The sequence below is a fragment of the Dromaius novaehollandiae genome, chromosome 5 (genome assembly GCF_036370855.1).
Source record: "Dromaius novaehollandiae isolate bDroNov1 chromosome 5, bDroNov1.hap1, whole genome shotgun sequence".
In the NCBI taxonomy this organism is placed as follows: domain Eukaryota; kingdom Metazoa; phylum Chordata; class Aves; order Casuariiformes; family Dromaiidae; genus Dromaius; species Dromaius novaehollandiae.
The window spans coordinates 38,960,093-38,975,857 of NC_088102.1; the positions used below are offsets into that span (position 1 = coordinate 38,960,093).

The window sequence follows — 15,765 nt, forward strand, 5'->3', positions numbered from 1 at the left end:
CTGTGTATGTGAAATAATTATCCTGAAATCAGTGCTCAGAAGCAGTGTACTAAGTCATATCCAAGGCAAAACCCACTATTCCTCAAAATAAGCTAGCCCTTCATGAATACTGGGCTTGAAAGCCAGTGGCAGTTACTAGGGTCAAAAGAAGCATCTTTTCTCGTCAGCACTGCAAGGCCCAAACATGTGATTTACGTCCTTTGTATGTTGGTTTCTTCTCCCTTTGCACACAGATTCCTCTTACCTTGTTGCTAGGGAAGCAAGTGCAGTTCCTCCAACTCACAGCATACCAGAACTAAGGGGACTCACCGTGTATTCCATTAAAAACAGAGTCCAGACAACAACGGACCCAGTTCCCTTGAACAGTATGCCAAGTTCATGACATCCAGCTGGCAAAAGCTACTCCCTTGCACAAACTCCGACTCGGAGCTCTGCTATCCTCATGACCCCATGTGGGGCTGTTCCTCTGAAACTCTCATACACACACAGTTCTTGCTTAGATGGAATCCATATACCCACCTAGCATTTTAAGTATTTGCAGCACAGTGATGGAAAACCACTCCTGACCTCCAATGTCAAGCTGTTTGTATTAGTTTCTACGCTCAAAATGAGCTAAAGAAGTTTTAGCAGTATTTTTCAGGCTTTACCAAGCGTTGCTGTTAACATGCATCAGTTAGCTTATCCATCCTTCCAGTGTCCTCTCTGCCCCTGCCTCCCAGAGGTAAGCACACAGGGGGAGCACAGTCAAGATGCAACCCAGCACTCAGAGCCATATTCTAGTAGCAATGAATGTGTGTGTTAAGCTTACAGAAAGGCATGCTACAATGCCTGATTTTTAATAGCCCTTGGTTAGAGTGAAGCCTACAGCATTATACCTTCCTCTTGCCAAGCAATCACATTTTAGTATAATGATGATACTGTGTTATTCAGTACTTTTCTATTAAAAAAACCCACAAAATTGAATGTCACCATGGGAACAGTCTAAAGTTGATTTTTGAAAGAGGCTCATTTCCTATCGCTTTTCTGTTGGCATAAAAATAACGTCACTGAACTATATCAAAAGCAAGTGCTTTATGAAATATCTCTACAGATACAAGTAAGTTCTGAAAATATCCTCCTTCATGGTTGCATTTCTTTAGTTTCTGAAACGGAAGTAAGGGACCAGAAAGGTCTCCTCTTTATTTTCCTCACGAAGAATCGCACCCCAAACTACCACCAGTGTGATCTAATTCAATCATTCTTCAGTCTCTAATGTGTAATAAGTGTCAGTATGGAAAAATTCCTTCTCAGAAGAACAATTAAAACTTACAAAGCAGTCATCCTAGTTGGTTGACTGAACAAACGACACATGTTCACACAAGAATAATTCAGTCAACCGTCTTAATAAGGATTTACTTTAAACAGAACCTTGTATGGGTACACTAGACTCAGTCTCATTAAGGAGTAAGTTGGATTTTTATACAGCGTGAACCATTGGCAATCTAAAACAGACCCACTGAAGAATGGAATGGAGAATCAAACGCAATGTTTCAGACCCAAGCTCTATGTGCCTTTAATACTTTTTTTCTTTTTCCTTTTTAGAGAGAGTGCACACTACGACAGACATTTGCATTTATCATGTTTTTAACTTCTTTTCTAAGGATGAATTCTCTGAATCCGCATCTTCCAACTCCGCTCTGTGCCTTTTCAGTCCTCCGAGAGACTGAGCGCTCTCACTGCCTGTGGGATGCAAGTCAGCAGTATCCTCTCTTGTGCTCACGCTGTAGCTGTTAGAGTCCATTTCAGACAAGCAGCAGTCTTTGTGCAAGGTCACACCCATCTGTACAAGGTTGCCATTATCAGCATTTGAATGTACCTGTAGTCCTTGAATCACAGTCTCCTGCTCTCCAAAACTCTGTCCATTGTTGAAGCATGAAGGGCGAAGATGCAAGTGGCCATTATTGTGGTTAACACAGGAAGTCTCAATCCTCTCCTCACCGTCAGCAGTCTGGTTTCTGGAGCAATGAGCAGACATGCTACAGATGGCAACAGCGGAGAATGGAGGGACCAGCGAGTGATGGCTGGATGCTGGTTGACAGTTCTGACTATTTTTCTGTTCCACAAGTCCTGCAGTCTGAATGCAAGGCTCTTCAGTACAACTAGTTAGCCCTTTGCAGTTAGCTTTTCCATTGAGCTTTTTAGTCTCAAAAGAAAGTTCTATACCTCCACTGCTGGTGTCTTCAGACGTGTTTTCTTGACCCTCCATCCGCCGACTGTCACATTCATAAGTCTGACCATTACTAGGATTTTCTATTAAACCACATTCTTTTAAAATTTCTTTGTTGTGGCTTTCAGTAGGAAGAGACGGGGAACCTTGAGGAACTACTGAACTTAAGTTCCTAGCATCTTCCTTAATTAATGAGTGTGCTGTACCATGTCTTCCACTAGTTCCTGGTTTCCCTTCATCATTTTCCCCATCTCCACGGAAGGATTCACCATCTTTACCAGCTGAATATGATATGTAAGAATAATGAAGCCATTTGTATGCTTTGTAAATTTTTCTCTCCACTGCCTCACTGTCTGAACAAGGCGAGGTCCTTTCTTTGAGAACTTCCTTATTGGCTGAACTCCTTTCAGGTGAAGAAGCTGGAGAAGAAGAAAGATCATCTACTTTGATCTGGGGGTAGTCATAGATATCCTCACCTATGTAGGGGGTCACATTCTCTGTGTTAGTGCTAGTCCTCTCTTCTTTTTGCACCTTCTGTCGGCGCCTCAGTGCATTGCGTTGCCTCATAGATGTGCGTCGTTCGTTTAGTTCCTCTTCGTCCTCAGTGCTGCTGCTGCTGCTGCTGGAACTGCTGGATTCATTCTCCTCAGGACTCGGGGACCGTGGCCGTGGAAAGAGGTCTGTGTCTAGCTCTGCCTCACAGGTATTTTCATCAGAATCGGACTCATTGGAAAGGGCCAGGAGACGTTTATCCTGATACTTTCTCAGTGCAGAGAGCCTCTGCTGACGGGATGCCATATCTTCTCTGGCTGAGGGGGATTCAGAAGATCTTAAGGCGCTCAAATTATAGGCAGTTTCATCAGATTCTTCAGCCACATGTGGTGGGGAATGATGCAAAGAGGCAGAAGACTCTGACTCACTGTAAGCAGAGCGTTCACTTACTCCTGCGTGGAGCTGCAGGATGGTGCTCTCACTAAGGTCACTGTCCGAGTCAGAACTCCAGCCTTCGATCTCTCGGCGCACCAGGGAGTCAAAAAAGGCCATCATTCGTGGATCTTCCTGGACCGATTGGTTGGCATAATCATGGGACAGACCACTACCACTGTTCAACACAAGACTAATGTACTCTTCATGAGTGTAGAGGCAACGGGAATCATCCTCAATTCTACCATCCAGATCTCCTGTGCAGTCAGGCTGTTTATAAGGACTCCAGATCTGTAACAGAAAACAAAAAAACCACATTGATTTGAACTGGAAGTGTTATAAGCATTTGAAATAGAACAATAGAGCAAATATTAAGAAATATTGCAAGCTGCAGATTGTTTTTATTAATATAGTTGTTTACACCCCAGCCCAAAACTTACAAGCACTCCAAAGAGATGTTTCTTTTCCCCTTTATATTTTCCTACATCTGTTTCATCCGTCCAGAATGTAAAGATCTCACACTGCAAATTCCCCATCACTGCAATATTTCAGTGTGTAATAATTTCTCCCAAATTGCAGGGCTCTATTTTTATGTAATAGGTGATGCTTACTCACTAAGGGTAAGAATAGTATGTTGCCTGCAATGTAGTCTTAGCACTAATGAAGGCACTTGTTTCCCAGGAAACTAGAGTTGCTTATGCCAGTGATGTAGAGCAACATTTCATCCAGCTGCACAGTCACACCTGATCAGCAGTCAGGGAGCTGAATGTATGGAGGCGAAAAGCAGGCCCCCACTATTCCCTTTAGCAAACAGTTCTGAAGGAAATAAAACAATTTTTTCCCCCTCCAACATCCTTTCAAGAAGCTGCAGCTGTTTTAGTTAGAGGGAAAAGGTGAAGAAGAGTTTTAGTGAAAGCTACTTTTCAAGTAGAGAGGTAATAACACCGCAAAATGAAATTATTTCACCAGTATCAACAGACTTAACTGTGTTGCCACCCTAAACCCTCCTCTAGTTTTCCCTGGTGCAGAGGGAAAAAAGAAAACCCCAAACCCCTCAAGACCAAAAGCCTCACCAATATTCCTCAGAATCTGGCAATACATAGCAAACATAACAGTTGGATCTCCTTCACCTCTCTCACTTTTACCCACAGATTCAGCAGCAACACGTTTAAGGCACTCATTTGGACAACAGCCACTACTACCACCTTGCTCTAGATTGATGCTAATCTGGTGCACAGCACTTAATGTAGTCAGAGCCCATATGCAGCCTATCCACAACACTGTCTTAACATTCTGATTATAAAATATCTGCTTTCAGCCATACTTTTCTTTTACCAGGCTAACAAGCTCAGGGCAAAATTTTCTATGCCAGCTGTCTATACCAGGTTGGCCTTTTGGAAAGGACTTTGGCAAAAAAACATCCAACTCATTTCCCAAAAGAAATCAGTAAAGTTTTGTTTCAAGTAGACAAAACTGTTAATAAATGGGATAATAACTCATCTCACAGATGCACAGTTAACACATGCAACATAATCTGATACTATCATGACAAGCACTATGAAAAAAAGCCAATGGATGCTAGCAATTCTGTATTACAGAATTTCAACAGTGTTCAGTAAGACCTTAGACCTTACACTTCTAATATCTGGGAAAAAACCAAAATGAATTACTTTGCTACTTCTTGTTCACACAGTCAAATTTAAGATGGACTGGTAACCTTTATTCTGAAATTCCCTCAAACCTGAATGCTTTTGTTTTGCATCCTCAATGTAATTTATGGTTAACGTAGCTTCCACATATGATCTGGTCATGCAGGTAAAAAAGACTGTATCCCAAAATTGAAGTGGGTTGCAGATACACCCTTTTCTGTATACAATCATCAAGCTGCCTTTAAGCAAATAGCAAAGCAATTTTACATTGCATTTCGTTAGCCTGTTTCTAAGAAGTACGTCGATTTCAAGGTATATTTACTATTTCTAATTGCAATTTTTATTGTTTGCAGTATTGAGGCAAATTCTCTTCCAGTACAGTTCACTAATATAATACCTGAAATCAGAATGAAGACAATCTCCATCGCTTGATTCAAGCACTGCACTTACTAGAAATGTAGTTCAGGGGAGAAATATCAGGCTTGGATAAACAGACCAAGAGCAGGTGTTGCTAAGCGCAGTATGTTTAGACTTCCATCAACCACACTTAGCATTTTTGAACTATTCAAGAGAACAAAAAAAGCATCACTTCATCCTCTAATTACTTCCCATGATCCACTTTCTCAAAGACAAGGTAGGAAAGAGTCCTCTCTCTGTGTATGTGGATTTATCAGATCTTTTCCCCTCTAGGCCACACTACTGAACATTTCAGCAAGTAGACCTCCTTGCATTTGACAAGCATATATCTCCTTGGATATGCTTCATGCTTAGCGTATATCACAGGAACTAGGCTGTTTGCTTGGACAAGCATGCTTGCATGCCCCTTCCTTAAGTAGTCCTAGCAGCATTAGCCTGATCATTAGGTTTTATGAAACTATTGCTCTGAACATGTTTTGCCATCCATTTCAACATCTCACATATGTTTTTGCATCTTGAGTGCAGAGTTGTCCTAACAATTATTGCTGGTTTTCAGACAGCAGAGGAAGCCTCCTCATCATGGTAGCTTGCTGTTTTTGCCTTCTACTTGGGATGGCACCTTTCTTCTGTTTCTCTTGTCTCCACTTCAAAGACAGATCCCCGAGTTTCTTTCAGGTGCAATGTTGCCTAGGCAGTATTTACTTTTAAGAGGAGAACAAGTTTTAAATATTCTCAGACATGTAGCATCTTTGCAAGTTAGCTCCTGGATTTTGTTAAGATTTTTTCAAGAAAATTAGAACACACTTAGATTTTGTATGAACCAATATAACTGCAGGAGAAGGAGGCTGCTTTGAAGTCACTTTGGGAAAGGTTTATTTATGAAGAGAAGTCATCTAAAGTATATTAAGTAAGCTCAGAGAGATTCCACATTCTTGCTGCTATTGCTGCCAAAAGCTTTTTTGCTCACTCTGCAAGCACCAGAGAAAATAGAGCGAAGAGAAAAGTTCTTTCTCTGTCAGAGGACTAACGAACTGGATATTAGTCACTGATGCCCCAAGTCTGGATACAAAAATAGGAACAATGGAAAAGAGGAGTACAAAACTGCTTCTCTATCTACTTCAGCAGAGATGCTGCAAAGGGCATAACTGAATTGCTTGTACTACATGGTGTTAAAGCCTCAAAATTTAAAACAAAAAAGTAGTTATACCTTTAGTGTGGCAATAAGTGGAACCAGCTATCTTAGATTATCTGTTAAGGCAGAGGCAGCTAGCCACAATGACATTAATCTGTCACCATAGCAACAAGGGCAAACAGACTTTGCTATCTTTGCTACACTGATGATTTTCAGACAAATGGGTCCTACAATAGTCATCCTCAAAAAAACCAAAAAAACAAAAAAACCCAAAAACCCAAGGTATTCCCTTTCTCTTAAGATCCAGTACAAAATAGTCTTCATTCTGAAAATCCTTACGAGCTAAGCTCCATTTCACCTTTTCTGAAACTGTCTTCTAACTGCATAATTCTCTGTGGCTCTCCTCTAAGTCCCACACATTAGAGGGAATGCCTCATTTGTTTCTTTTGCAATGCAATTCATTTTCCTGACAGCACACCCTAATGTCTTACACACTTAATTGAGGAGAAAGGGCTATTTTTCTATCTCATTTTGCTTAGCCCTAGTGGTAAATGTTTGCTGCAAAGTGATAATTTTAGTTCACAGCTGCACTTTTCAATACCATCCTTGTAAGGTTCAGGTCTCTGAAATGGAAAGCAATGAGCAATTCATCTGGATTGATGTGTCCAGCACACTGTCTGGAGTCAAGGCTTCATGTATGCTTTATCAATGAGCTTGTTAAGTCTCATTTTGGGTTTCTGAAGCCTCTCACTTAAATACCTGGTTAAAAAAAAAAAAAAAAAAAAAAAAAAAAAAAAAAGTCCAGCCCTCAGCAACTTAACCACTGTATTCTCAGTACTAGCAGAAATCAAAGCATAAACCACTGAGTTATTGAGTTCTATTCTTTCAAGGTCCCTAAAACAAAACAAAAGCAAAAACACAACCACAAAGATCAAAGTCATCCTCATGAGTGCTGCTTATTTCATCAGGGTTAAGCCTGAGATGAATTTGTATCTCATTTGGAATCAGCATTAAAATAGCAAGTGTGTTGCCAGAAGCATGTGGGATTCCTGAATGGCTTGTCTGTATCATGCCTAGATGCTGGTGCTATCAGTTCCTCACTTCTACAAGTACTAAATTTAGGCCAGCTAGTCTAAAAATTAGAGCTCAGACAAAAAACTGCTTGCATCCACATTTTTAAATCATCATGGTTTTTCTACAGCTGAGGGAATGGAACATCAACCAACCACGGTGAAGTTATCTTCTGTGATTTAATTCCATAATGTTTTTTAGAAGATACTTGAAGGACAGTGGAAGGAAGGAGGCTTAAGGATCTGATTTAAAAAACTAACTATAGTTTTTATTCATGGCTGTTCCTCTGTCATCTCAACTTCTCCAGGCAAGCATATCAAGCATTTACATGGGGGAAAGCAAGCCATAAAGGGAAGAACTCGTGTTCTGAGCTGTTTTAAATGCAGTAAATAACCATCTTCCACCGGTTTTCAAGCCTTCTCTCCCATCTGTTCTATCTGCTGCTCCCCTGCACAGGCTTTCCTGCCAGCCACCACTGTCTTTATTCCTGTGTTTACCACTCCGATGGTCTCCTCCTTACTCCCTAGCTCCTCAATCTGGACACATTTTCCTCTGCTCGTTCAAGGCTCTCTCCTCAGGCCGTTCTTTCCTCTTTGCATTAGGGACATTCCAGAGGCTCTCAGAACTGTTGGGCTGTTTCCTTCTGTTTTCCCTTACTGCTAGCGGCTGTTGCTAGCCTCCAGCCTATCTTTTTGCAATGACATCTGTAGAAATAGCTGGAGTGAAAAAGAAACCACCACCATATGGTCACACAGAAACTGCTGTTCACTAAAATCACACAGACCAGACTAGATATGGGACTTGAACTTTAAGACAACCTGATCCCCAAACAAGGCACATTACAAGCTGAGCCAGGCTGACACACAGCCAAAAAGTGAGTTCTGTCTCGCTAATAAACTTCATACATGGAACACTTTTCCCTTGATTTGTTTCCAGCTTGCAGTGTTTGGGGAATTCAGTTGCTTCAAAGCAGCTAAGCGAGTTCCCTGCACACACTGTGACACAACAGGCACTCTCTTTTAAAGAGGCATTCAAGCACAGCTGTCTTTGAAAGAGTTACACAACCTGTGACTGGACGCTTAATCGAACTAACCTTTTAATCACTAGGGGAAAAAAAATGTATACAAAAGCAGCACAGGGAATGTTTATACCAATGCTAATCCAACAGTCAAAGCACACTCATGAGGAAGGACTCATAGGGTGAAGGGTCAGCAGATCCAAAATCCAAAAACGAGACTTCAGATTGCATGAATCAAGGTCCCAAAGCAAAAAAAAATTCCTCTAACAAAACTGCTTTTAAACAGTGGCAGGCTGACTACTTTAAAATTTAAAATCAATGAGCTGCTAAGACTATTCTCAATGCACGTCTGTTCAAGGCCCGCATTTAATATATTTTGTGACAAAGCTATTTGTATACAAACCTGCCAGAGGGACCCAGATGAAGGAAAAAGTGGAAAAGCAAATTGAAATACCAGTGGAAGACATAGGAGAAGGAAAGTTGAAGTAGGATCAGATCCCAAAGGCTGTGAGTAGCTGTAATGCAAGTGATGCAGCTGGACAGTGGGCCATGGTCCGAAGGATTTAGGCCAGTTCTGGTCCCTAAGTTACAGACTATTAAAATATTCCTTGGCAGGACAAGTTCATTCAGCCAACCTGTAGTTGACTAAAAGCATTTACTTATACTCAAATGACCTCAATTATGGCCATTTGCAGGCAAGACTCTTTTAAAGCCATTCAACAAATGGCTAGAAGCAGTATCAGTTCTTTCTTCTACTTAAAAATTAAATCATTCTATTTTCTTTTCTCTTGTTGTTAGACCTAAATTATAGCAAAATTTCTATGGCAGTGCAAAATGCATTAGTGTAGCACAGATTCCTCTGCCCCTTTCTCCCCCAAAGAAACCTCTGTTGATAGAAACAACAAAGTTTCTGCCTTGCTCCCAGGAGACTGTCTTTCCCTAAGGAAAGAAAGTTCAAGAATCTAACAAAGCTTGTCTTCTCTTTGCAATCCACATAATGAGGCCCAAACTTTTTGAAAATAGCGTAAGTTATTACAGGATTCAGAAAAGACAGATAGTGGAAGGCAGTAGGAGTCCTCTTCCCTCTGGAAGCCACAGAAAGTTATGTTAAATTGTTCCAAAGCAGAAGCATGTACTTAGAAGTAAAAATTACAGAAAGGCATACGAGGCAATTTTGAGGCCAAGTTCAGCTAGGTCAGGATAGGCTAAGGCTCAACTACACTGTTCAAAGAGAATTTTATTAAATTTTATAGCCCAAAGTGTTAGAAGTCTTAGGAGATTACATAGTACAGCTATGACCAAACTCTTAGGAGATGGACTGTCTGTAGAATACTTTAGCTGCATACAGAAGGAAACTGGAAAAAAATTCCTTTTTCAAGCTACAAATCCAGGAAATTCAGGTCTTATCCCTTACCTCTAAAATCTTTAAAATGGAGGGGGGTATTTAAAGTTGAAATATCTGATAAAATCTGCATCAGTTAGTCAGCTAATGAGACATACCACCTCATAAAAAAATAAAATGAGCTGAGAGGATGGGCATGAGCAAAAGAAAGTGTTTCTTCCTTAAATATTGGAACAGCACATTTTCCAATAATTACTCTTACCTTTATAATCTTTTCAACGCCAGAAGAACAGATCATGTAAGTATGAGGATTAAACCGGACTTGGTTTACAATTGATCGATGACCTTTCAATACCATAAAAGCACCGTTGACAACCCTGCCAATGCCACCTAGGGAAAAAAAAAATAAGCACACACAAATGAATAACTAAATTTTCACATTCCTGCCATTCATAATTGTTTAAAGTCATATTATACCTGACAATGCACTTCAACTCTTTTCTGCAATATTTCTATGGCCTGTGTTAGCTGCAGAATTCTGATTTTATGAGCAAAGTCCCTTCAAAAAGCTGCAAGTCTGATGAAGAGTATCCTTCCTGCAAATTAGGACTTGGAGGCAAGCTCTAGTTCAACTATCTGAACAAACAATGAAGGCTTTTGACCCAATACGACAAGTATGTGAATAAGAACAACATAAATATTTAATGGAACCACAAGTGAAACCAGAAGGCCTAAGGCATAACAGTAGTTACAGTTTGTGAATTTGCTAATAAAGCTAAATACAGAGGTTGACTTTTTAAATTGCTATACCCTGATATCAGCAATTCATTGCCGTCATAATTGATCCTATGGATAGGAATGTAAGGGAGTTAATCTTCAGAGCTACTAGCCTGAGCTACTACATTACAGATAGAGTTAAGGCTTCCCTAGACTAGGATTTGTAACAATTTGCATTTCTGTGGAGCAAGCTTAAAGAGAAATAACACAACTGATCAGTAGGTTATACACTTCTATACACCTATATCACCTTCTATCTGTCAAGTTACATAAATGGCAAGAAACTGTCACACAGTAAATGTACATTATATATTATTCACCCAAATAAAATGATAAATTTGTTGGAAAGCATACTTGATTATCTGAATAAACAAGAGTTAATGAACATGCTAGGATTAACATTGCAAGTAAAAGCAGCCAAGACTTTTAAAAGAATAGAAGTAAAAACTGAGAACAGCTTTAGAGGAAAAGAATCTTTACATTTACAACTACAAAGGTTGTAAATACACCTTATAGAAAGGCAACATCATTTCATTAGCTTCTGTCTACTTATAGTCATGTTAACACTAAACAAGTAGACTTTATGTATATGTAAAGTTATAGGTATATATAAAGCTGTATAATTGCTTCTTCCTGCTGAAAGTGTTTGCTATACTTCTTTGTCCTCCACAGCTTTTTCTGCTGAAATAGCTGCAGGTTGAGCCCTAAACCCAACGCTGAAAAAAAAAATCTTCTAAAACAAAAAGTCATATAGCTCCCCTACACCCTACATCACCTTCTATTTGTTAGGTTACATAAACAGCAAAGAACTGTAGCCTGTGTTTAGCTCTCCTCCTCTTAGAGATGTTCCACCCTTTCCATTCATTATATCTACACTCTGAATATCTAACTGATGTGTATAAAGCATGATAAGGATTTGAAAGTGAGGAGTCATCCACCACTGCCCCCCTAAAAAGTCCATACCTATCTAAAAACAGATCTTTACAGCTTCTGAAAAGTGTTCTGTTTGCACAGATAAGTGTTTGCAGACCACAACTGCAGTCTTAGGACGCTTTGGGACAGAAAGAGCCACACGTCGCACGTGGCAACATGTAATCATCCAAACTGCACTGAGACCGAGCTACCTGGCACAGTTCTCTTCTTTGGGCACATCTGCACTTTCTGTAGAGGTTAGAAGGCAAGCTCAGCATTCAGCCATTCCAGCAAGATTTTGCTTGTGTAAGCAAAGTTGACCAAGAAGTAACTGAGTGGAGAGCAAGTTCATGAAATATCAAATTGGGCCCTTCTCGATTTTCCTTCCCATTTTACGGGCCTCCTCATGCCTTTTCATTCTGCTCACCCTGCTAGACGTTCATGACCACATTTGTGGCTGATGGCAAGTTGCCCTACTCCCACAGCATTCCTTCCAGCCAAATCACAGTTGTCAATCCAGTTGCACACATCTAGCCAACTGTAGATGGTTACATCAAGTCCAGTTCTCAAAGCACTTATCTTGGCATAGCAGACAAACATTCCAGGAAAAGGGCCTCAGGAGTGAAGAGTCAATTTACTTAAAAAATGTTTCCAAGGCTCTAAGTAATGCCTAAAATGAAGTTTTAACTATCCATGGACTCTAGCTGCCCAAATTCAGTACAACACAAGAGATACACACACTACAAAGCACTCATAAAAGAGTCAGATGTTAGAGACAATGAGCAAAAGAACAATTCTAATGCAGATGAAATACAAGCTTAGGACACTAATAACTTAGACTGTGTTTCCAATTTGGTCACTGGTTTCTTGCGGGACTGTCAGCAATGTGAGTTAACCCATGATTATTTCCCTAGTGAAACAGTGGTGGTAGTTATTTCATGCCAAAACTTTTTTCTGAAACTTTATATGTTTTATAAACACACTTAGAACACTGAATAAAAAGTACACACCATGCCACGTCCACAAAACAACTCTACTATGGCCATATTCAAATTCAGACAGTGTATATAGGAACTCCAAAGATTTCTGCTTTAATACTAAAATTCTTAAATTAAAGTTTCTTTTAAGCTCATAACCATAAAACCAGAGAAATCAGTGTAGTAGAGCACACTTCATTCCTCTCAGAGTAAAGGTCACCTTCCCCACCAAGCCCCCTAAAACTGCCAACTGACCAATTACAGAAAAAGTCCCCTAGAAGGAGATTACTGCAATCACAAAGCTTAACAGCCAGCTTTTTCCAGATGTAAGGTTTTAATCTTTTAAAGCAAGAAGTATCAGCTCCAGCACTACCCTGTTAATCTCTATGTCAAATACAAGAGACTGCCCTAGAATCTCATTTCTGGACAACTGCCTGTCAACTTCTATGAGCTAAGTGATGCCTCTAAATCTATACTTAATGCAGAGTTTTCTTCTATATCCTTATCCTTCCATCCTTCACTTTACAGTAGCCCAGCAAAATTGGTATCTCATACATTATGTGAGTATCTACACGCCAGGTAGATGCTTGTGTCCAGACGTGCCTGGAACTCCCTGGGTCTCAGCAGGCCTGGCTCAGTAGTGGTGTATCTGCAGCCACACAGCTTCTAGCCATTTCACAGTATGAGTTGAGCTTGCTCATGCCTGCTGGCAAAAAAATTTTAAAAAGTGCTTCTATACATTAAGCTGAAATTGGCCATCAATTGCTTGAATTGCTGATACCGTCTTACATTTTATATGTAGTAATTTCTATTTCTTTTTGCTGTCTTCGCTTGAGCTGCAATATTTATTTGTATTGTTTTGCCAGAATGATTTCGCTATCCCAATAAAACTCCAATTTTGCTTTTGGGTGGTGGGGGTGAGTGGGCAGGTTATTTGTTTGCTTTTTAGTTTAGTGGCATGACAACTCCTGCAACTGGTTTAGGATGACAGGTTTTATATTCTTGGATAGCTACCACATACATATAAGCAGTCCTTATGCAGAAGCCAGCGACTTAGTTTATATACAGCTTACTATTAAAGAAGGCAAACAAAAACCAAAACAAACAAACAATCTTAAGCAGCTGATTGGGGAGATTTTAAAAGGTTTCTAACCTCTAAGTAGTGGAGGGAGGTAAGGGAAATACACTAGCTGGTTTTGCAATGCTTCCCAAAAATTGCTACGCTTAAAGACAGTTCTGAGTAGCAGTTCAGTGTTCTAGCTGTCCTGGTCAATGCTTTTTTGGTCCACTTGTATTTGATACACAAAGTGAAATCAAGAAAATACCTTTTTTATACACTCTACAACTAAGTGCTCCAAAGAAGAGCAATATAGAGTTTCAAAAAATTCTCAAAATAATATCCCACTACAATATTTGACCAGCAGGAATGAAAACCTTACAAAAGACTAAATCTTAAGTGTACATTTTAAAAGACATTTGCTCTACACACACACAATGTTTGACAAGAATACCATGGCAACACAGGGCACATGTACAGGCTTTGATACAGACAGAAGGAAGTAATATTACAATGCTTTGAAGTAGTAGATGTCTAGTAAATTGCCAAAGTGATTACACTTTGGCTTGCTTTATTATTTTATGTTTTAAATATTATGCCAATGAAATCCACATTAATTATGCGGGTTTGCAAATAATTTCTGCAAACGGACTGATATTTCATATACTGAGAACATGCTTGAAGGCATACACCAACACATTAGAAAAGGCTATTAAAACATAATGAAGGGGAGTGAGATACTTGCACCCAAAGCAATCTGACTACCCATGCAGAATATGTAATACCCACCCACAATATGTAGCAGCGTTGTTTAAAAAAGAATGAATTATTTGGAGGGGGGAGGAAGGGAGAAGTGATAGATTATTAGGAAAATTACTCTTATGCAGAAAACCTATAAGAATGTGGGACAGTCTCTAAAGCAACAGAAGCTGCATTGCTCCAAACATTTAAAAACTGTCAAAGCGCTAGAGAACTTACTGGGGTAAGAAGTAATCCTCTACTGGCTCTATAACAAAGGAATTAAATGACCTCATTAAAAAAAGTCTTTTCTATCTAGGACTCTGAAAAAGAAGTCCCACTGGTTGCTCATATAAGGTAGAAAGACATTCCATAGACTGATGCATAACTTCATACAAGCTTTGTGAATTACTCAAAGTGCTGAAAACTCCTGAGAAGAACCAGATGTTTGCAGCTGCTGCCAGTGTGCCACAGCACACCATTTGACTACAGTACTTGGTGCTACAGTAGAAAGCTCATTTAAAATTCATTTAATTTTCATGACTAATAATCCAGGCCACGTTTAGACCATAGGCCTTTGTCCTGCATTTGAAACTTAGGATGTCATGAGGCACTCACAGGTAAGGGAGACCGTGCTTTGGAAAGCAAGGGGACAGCACAACACTAGCAATAATGGTGAAGAATTTCAGCATTGCCTTGGTTCTTCCACCAGTTAAGCAAACAAAAATATGTAGCATATAAGGCCTCTGCCTTGGGGCAGCAGATGATGCTTAGACTCCTTAAAGGTCTCTTCCTCGTCACTCATACACCCATATTTGTTTTGTGCAATGCATACCAGCAGATGACTTCCTTCCTGAAAGACCTGGCTCTAGAGAAGCTAGATTTAAACACAAACTTTCTTGCACTGAGAGGAGAGTCCTGCTGCATCCCCTTTATTGAATCAGCAGTCTCCGATTTCAGCTCCAGCAGCAGCTAGAGCAAATTCCAGGTTTCTCAGCAGCACAGGCAAAACTGATCTTGGCCACATCAAAGATGGGGTGAGCAATGAGGGCTGGCCACGATCCTTTCTCCTCCTGGCATAGTAAAGAGGAGAGAGTTTGGAGCAGGCACCAGGAGAGCCAGGCTTGGTATTTCTGCCACTGCTAGAAAAAATGGGATGGTGGGGTCCCCCCCTTCAGAAAGCAGCTCCAATTCCAGCTGCAGATTGCCTCCTTTGCCATCATCTAACCAACGCACAACCTCCCAGGCCAGCAGAAGGGATCAGCCTGGCCCTGCAGAGCTTTAGCACAAGCACAGGGAGCAGTGGGCTGGAGGCTGGTGTCAGCACCTGCTCAGCCAACCTGCTCCTGCAGGCAATCACCTGCTTTGCCTAGCCTATGCCTAGAGCCAGCCCTGGAGTGGTCTTGTAGCTCTGGACAGAATTCAAGAGCCAAAGGAAAATTTTGGATTAAAACTTCTAAAGAGTATGCAGAAAGTTGTAAGTTTTTGGTAAAGCCACTCCCCAGTTCTCCCACAGGAGCAAGATATCATCAAGAAATGCTTTAC

General features: G+C 40.3%; 1 protein-coding gene across 3 annotated transcripts in view; it reads right to left on the reverse strand.

Moving 5' to 3' along the window:
- Positions 1-1,366: 1,366 nt before the first annotated feature.
- The window catches only part of DCAF5 (DDB1 and CUL4 associated factor 5), a 75,649-nt gene continuing 61,250 nt past the window's right edge, over positions 1,367-15,765 (reverse strand). For all 3 annotated transcript variants that reach the window (XM_026095786.2, XM_064512505.1, XM_064512504.1), the window contains exons 8-9: positions 10,022-10,149; positions 1,367-3,421 (exon numbers count right to left, since the gene is read on the reverse strand). In XM_026095786.2, the coding sequence (XP_025951571.1) occupies positions 1,616-3,421; positions 10,022-10,149 (1,934 nt within the window). In that variant the 3' untranslated portion in view covers positions 1,367-1,615. The remainder of the gene's footprint in view (positions 3,422-10,021; positions 10,150-15,765) is intronic.